Below are 5,954 nucleotides of genomic sequence, written 5' to 3'. Positions count from 1 at the left end.
AGCTAGCTACATATCTCTCTATTTGTTCAATTAGTTTTCCCTGTTTCGTTTTCGTGTAAGAAATGGCGCTAATGTCGTGGCACGTTATATTTGAGCCACTTCCGAGGATGGACAACAATGCCCCTACCAGTATCTAGCGCACAATACTTCGGCACCCTTTTTCTCAACCCTCCTCCCTTGTTTTTCGTGCGCACGCTTTTGAAACTGCTAAACGGTGTGTTTTTTTAAAAAGTTTCTATACGAAAGTTGTTTGAAAAAAAATCAAATTAATTCATTTTTTTTAAAAAAAATAGCTAATACTTAATTAATCACGCGCTAATGGACCGTTTCATTTTTCGTGCGTACTGGTAGTGTTAGGAACAGCGCTGCCGAACACAGTCTATATATGGTTTAAAGAAGTCCACATTAATTAATTTAATCATCAACTATTGCAATATTGTTCCAACTTTGATCATTTAACTCTATGAAACCGTTTATTTTTGTCTCCCCACACTTATAGATGCCCAATTTCGTTCCTTGGTCTAAATTTCATCCTTGGGTCTATTCCAGGATGATTTTCGATTACGTGGAGTTGCAGAGGGTATAGGTTTCATGCCCAAGTCTATTTCCAATCAGCCAACGACAACTTTTTACAATAATCTATATATGAAAAGGAAATTAATGGATCTACCATTTCAAGCAATAGATAGTGCGCTTATCTATTCATTAGCTCATGTCGATCAAATTAATCTTAGGTTTAGACTTGTAGATAGGGATCGGGCTCCCTATCATTGTCGAATATTCACAATGTGAACATTTAAATTATACATTAAAAGACAGTGTCAACGTGAATATGGGTGACGATGTGAATCCTTAATGTGTGAATGTAAATGTATTGCCACACTAGTGGAGAACCCATTTTTAGCACCAGTTGGGAACCGTTTTAGATGTAGAACCGGTTCTAACAAATCGAGACTAAATATCTCGATCTTTAGTACCAGTTGAAATAACCGGTACTAAAGATGCATACGAAATAAAAAAAATGTGTGGGATATGTGATTCGAACTCAAGATCTCTCACCTCAGCCCTCACGCGTGTAACCATCCACCAACTCCACCCATCAGACATGGATATGGATGTTTTCTTTTTAAACTAGCCCTGTAGGCATCTTTAGTACCGGTTATAACACCAATCGGAATTAAAGATGTTTTTGGTAACCGGTGCTTAAAAATATCTCTAATACCCGTTCTAAATCTATCCGAAATGGATATCCCGATAAAAGATCAGTTGTGTAGTAGTGCCATTTTGTATGACTGTGCATAGTGTGGTGCATCTTTTTGACATACTACAATAATGATACATGAAGTTGTCTTAAGGAACTGCTTGTGAAAAACGATTTTCACATACGGGTCTATTAAGACAACGGCCGCACTAATTGTTTTTAGAGTGGACTTGTTTTATGCCTGTAAAATAATAGAGATGATTTTCTATATATATAGCAGGATCACATTAAACAATTTTGTTGCGTATCACAACGAGGGATTACTACTACTGCAGATTTCCTCAGCAAGAAGCTGGAGTAGCTAGTAGCTAGGACAAAGACATTTGGACAACATGCAATTCATAAAACGTATAGGATTACACGTAGTACACACAGATCGTGTACATACTGAAGAAAATTAAGATAGAACATGCACACAGGGAGCGTGCAACATAAAGTATACAGCTGATACAGAGAGAGAATGGAGCGCTGCATGTCTGCCGCAGGTGTTATTTTAATTACTTTGTTCATATATGCTGTAGCAAATACGTGCTTAATTACTAGCTGATCAACTCCGATCGAGCTAGCGTGTTAAGCTCGATCGATCGATCCAAGCAGGATTAATTGATCTAGCTGACCCTGCACCAAAGAAAAAAAATGCATATATATAGGTAGTTATTTTATGGGAAAATGTTTCATATCTCGAGAAATATCTCATTGTTGCTTTCATCCCCCCACCTTAATAGCCATTAAAAAGTAAAACAAAATGATAAGATAGATTAATATTAAATATGCATGTCCATAAATATACATGTTTAAATTAAACTTGTACAAGTTGTAACAATAATAACAGATATAATAGCGAAAATACGTTAACTAGTGTTAGTTTAGTTTGTTTTTTAATTTAACTTGTATAAGTTGAATTTAATCTTTTATGTCTATGAAGTGAGATATATCTCACATATGGTAATCTATCTTAACTTGTAAAAGTTTTTATTAACTATTGCTCCATTTTAGATTATAAGACGTTTTGACTTTGGTTAAAGTTAAAATACTGTAAGTTTTACTGATTTTGTAGTAAAAAAGTAGTATCTTTTTTAACCCATGACAAATATATTATGAAAATTTATTCAATTATGGATTTAATGAAACTATGATGGTATTTAAATATTATTACTTTTTTCTACAGAATTAGTTAAACTTAGAGAAGTTTAACTTTAACCAAAGTTAAAACGTCTTATAACCTGAAACGGAGGGAGTATTTAGATAGCACGTAAAAAATAAAGAGATATATGCGTGTATATATATATATAGAGAGAGAGAGAGGAGTCATAGAGAGATGATATACTTGTTGCAGTCGGTGGAGAGGCTGATGGGGAAGCCGACGTTGACGCCGCACTTGCCGGGGACGCCGGCGACGGTGCCGAGGTTGAGCGACTTGATGCTGCCGGCGAGGCTCTTGAGGCAGCGGCAGGCCGCCTGGCGGTCGGCGGTGGTGCGGGCGGCGTTGTTCAGCCCCTTCACTCCGTTGCAGCATCCCTGCGTGAGGCCGCTCCTCCCCGTCACGTACGAGATGCACGGCGCGATCGCCGATCCCACCTGCCCGCACGTTATCGCCGCCGACGCCCCCGGCGCCGCAACCACCATCGCCACCACAATCACGGCGACCACCACCTTGCAGTTAACTGCAGCCATATCTAGCTAAACTGACGGATAGCTAGGTGATTAAGCTAGCTAGCTTGATTATATCAGTGAGTGTCTCCTCGTCGCCGGTGATGGATCGTCGGTCGATGGGTGGAGGGTATAAATAGGAAGATGCTGGGCAACGAGCTGAGATGCGGATGATAGATGGAATCATATATACATCCATTGATGGCAGTCGCTGCTAGGTCGTTGGGAGTTGGACTCAGATCGACCTAGGTACTCTACTAGAGTCTTCTCAATCTCAATGATGTACTACAGCATGTGTTCTCTATCAGTATCAGGTGATTTAATTACATCATGGGCGATCCAGTTGGAATTAATATGATCTCTCTATCGAGCGAATTCATCTTCAACAATATTGATGAATATTGCTCCAGTCTTCTGAATATCAACGTTAACGACGTAGTAAAAGTCTTCTGAATCTCGACGTTTGTACAACATGCATGTGTTCCGTTATATAATTCTATCAGTATCTGGTGATATAATCATGGTCATGGGAGAGATAGGAATCATTATTAATTATACTTGCTTTTAGCTCTTCTAGCGAAATCATCTTCTAATTGCGGCAATGAATTATTTGGAACACCAGAATCAATATTCCCATAAGCTTTAATTTCGGTACAACTGAATTTTACATTACTATGTACTCCCTCCGTCCCAAAAAATGCGATTCCTAAGATTCTCGAGGCAAGTTTAGAATTAACATGAAATTACTAAAATACCCTCATTAACTATGTTTATCCATCAACACTGCTATTCTCTGCACACATTAATTTAGTATACTTACTCCAGTACTTTGGAGGAAAGGCAAAAAAAAATTGAGTTGCATTTGCCTCAAGAAAAGATTACATTTGCCGAAAAGGGAACATCTCTCCAATAAAAAAAGAAATATTCTGAATTCACCTGCAAGAACTTTGGCAAGATCAAAGAACAGAGAAGAACTAAGAATAGAGGGAAAAAAATGAAATCAGGTTCCTGCATCAGATCTGCCACAGATAGGTATGCAAACTTTCGCCTTCATCTCCTGCATCACAACAACATGCCCTGCCGTCGCCGCCGTACCATCCACCGCATCCATCTCCTGCCGTCTCTGCCGCATCCATCTCCTGCCGTCACTGCAGATGCGGGAGCGATGGGGAGTGGCGTGGAGAAGGAGGGACGTGCAGAGAGGAGTGGGAGGGACATGGGGAAGGGGAAGGAGCTACCGAGCCAAATCCTTCCACCGGAACCGCCTCTGGCATCAGATCTACCTGCTCGCAGCCCTCCCCCGCCGTATCCAAGCGCCCGCATCTTGGTAGACGAGGAACTCCGTAGGGAGATGCAGAAGCGAGGGAGAGCGGCGTGGAGTGGGGAGGGATGTGCGGGGAGGAGCGGGACAGAGGTAGGGAGGGAATCTGGACGCCGCCGTGTCGATGGAATCGATCCAGGAGAGGGCGGCGGGGAGAAAGCGAGAGAGAGAGAGAGAGAGAGAGACGAGAGAAATCTGGGAGGTGGTAAGTTTTGTGTGGTGTGAACAAGAGAAGTCGCCGTCCACCTATGGCCCACACACGATACGATAGAGAGAAAGTTTCCGGTTTTGTGTGCAGGAATTGGTTTTTAGTGGGACAAAGCCTTCCCTCCGGAAATCTTCTCTTTGTGGGACGGAGGGAGTATGTGCCTAGCAAAATTAATTTACTAGTACTACTCTCTCTATTTTTTTACTCATGACATGGTTTACTTTTAAACGTTATGTGTTGACCGTTTCTTTTATTTAAAAATTAAGTAGTGCATGTAATAAATATGTAAATACGTAGGTTGTGTTTAAATTTCTTATATGTAACAATAAAAACAAGTGGCAATAAAATAAATATACATAAGTAGTTTTAAATAAAATGAATAGCCAAACATCAAATTCAAAAAATAACAATATCACATATTTGGAAACAGATGCAGTACAATGCAACGTGTGGGGATGCTACTGTGTGTGATGTTATTGTCTAGGTACGGCCGGTTCCCTCATGGCGGCGTACCTCTACCGCCAGCAGAAATGGATTCATCATCTGGTGTCTGCTCATGCGACGACTCATCTGCAGTCAACACGATATGTAGGAGAATGCATGTGTGTAATATATGCATGCCAAGCAAATAGGACTATAGGAGTAATTGCCATATTGCCCCCCGCTGCGTGCATGCATGATTATAAGAGTAGTTTGTATGTGTATAGGATTATTTTACCGGCGTCGATGGATGGTTATCCATCCTGTTACAGCCAATCAAAAATCTGCCAACAGGTCTTCACTATAGCTGATCTTCAATCACTTCATTAAATATATCGCTAATAGTGATAGCTTTAAATTTTCTATTGAAAAGTCATTGTTTATAGTAATAATGTAGCCCCTGTAGCTCCTCGCGTACATACGTTCTCTATATTTCATCTTGGCACAATGACAAAGGACAAGTAATTCTATTTATCATCCATTTAAACATGCTACTAGTTATTACTCGTAGACAAGCAATTCATTAATATTTACATTTCTCGATTCCTATGTAGTCAATCTTATGTGGAAAAATAAAAAGTCACACATTAAATCTGAAAAAATCATTAAGATGATAGGTGGTTCAATTGAAATATGCCTAACAAAAGTAAATTTTTCAGATTTGAAAATATACCTATATATCAAAAGTAGATGGAGGGAGTATTTGGAGAAAATTACATTTGTAGTTTTTTCAAAAATAATTAAGCTAATACCAATTAATTTTTGTGAAAATACTACTCCCTCCATCTCAGTTCTCACTGAATAAGACACACACGTATTCTAATATTCAATTGTTTAAATATCTGGTCAATAATTATTTTATTATAAATTAAATTTTATTTGATGAAAATAGTATTATTAGATTGATATTTTAATTTGCTTTCTTATAATTATGATTTGTGATCATAAATATTATAATATATGAGAAATTTAAAGTTAAAGATTAATTCTGTAGGTCATGCCAAGTTTGATTGTGCATTGTTCAGTAACGGAGC

The 5,954-nt window shown here is 38.8% G+C and overlaps 1 protein-coding gene across 1 annotated transcript; it reads right to left on the bottom strand.

Moving 5' to 3' along the window:
• Positions 1 to 1,583: 1,583 nt before the first annotated feature.
• On the bottom strand, positions 1,584 to 3,098 carry LOC107275307 (non-specific lipid-transfer protein 1). The gene is made up of 2 exons (XM_015759719.3): positions 2,589 to 3,098; positions 1,584 to 1,879 (listed from the first exon to the last, which is right to left on the bottom strand). Exons 1-2 carry the CDS (start codon positions 2,933 to 2,935, stop codon positions 1,870 to 1,872), a joined length of 357 nt encoding a protein of 118 aa, XP_015615205.1. The 5' UTR covers positions 2,936 to 3,098; the 3' UTR covers positions 1,584 to 1,869.
• Positions 3,099 to 5,954: the final 2,856 nt, after the last annotated feature.

Source organism: Oryza sativa, chromosome 11, assembly GCF_034140825.1.
Source record: "Oryza sativa Japonica Group chromosome 11, ASM3414082v1".
NCBI classification, from domain to species: domain Eukaryota; kingdom Viridiplantae; phylum Streptophyta; class Magnoliopsida; order Poales; family Poaceae; genus Oryza; species Oryza sativa.
This window is presented reverse-complemented; position numbering and strand designations above follow the sequence as displayed.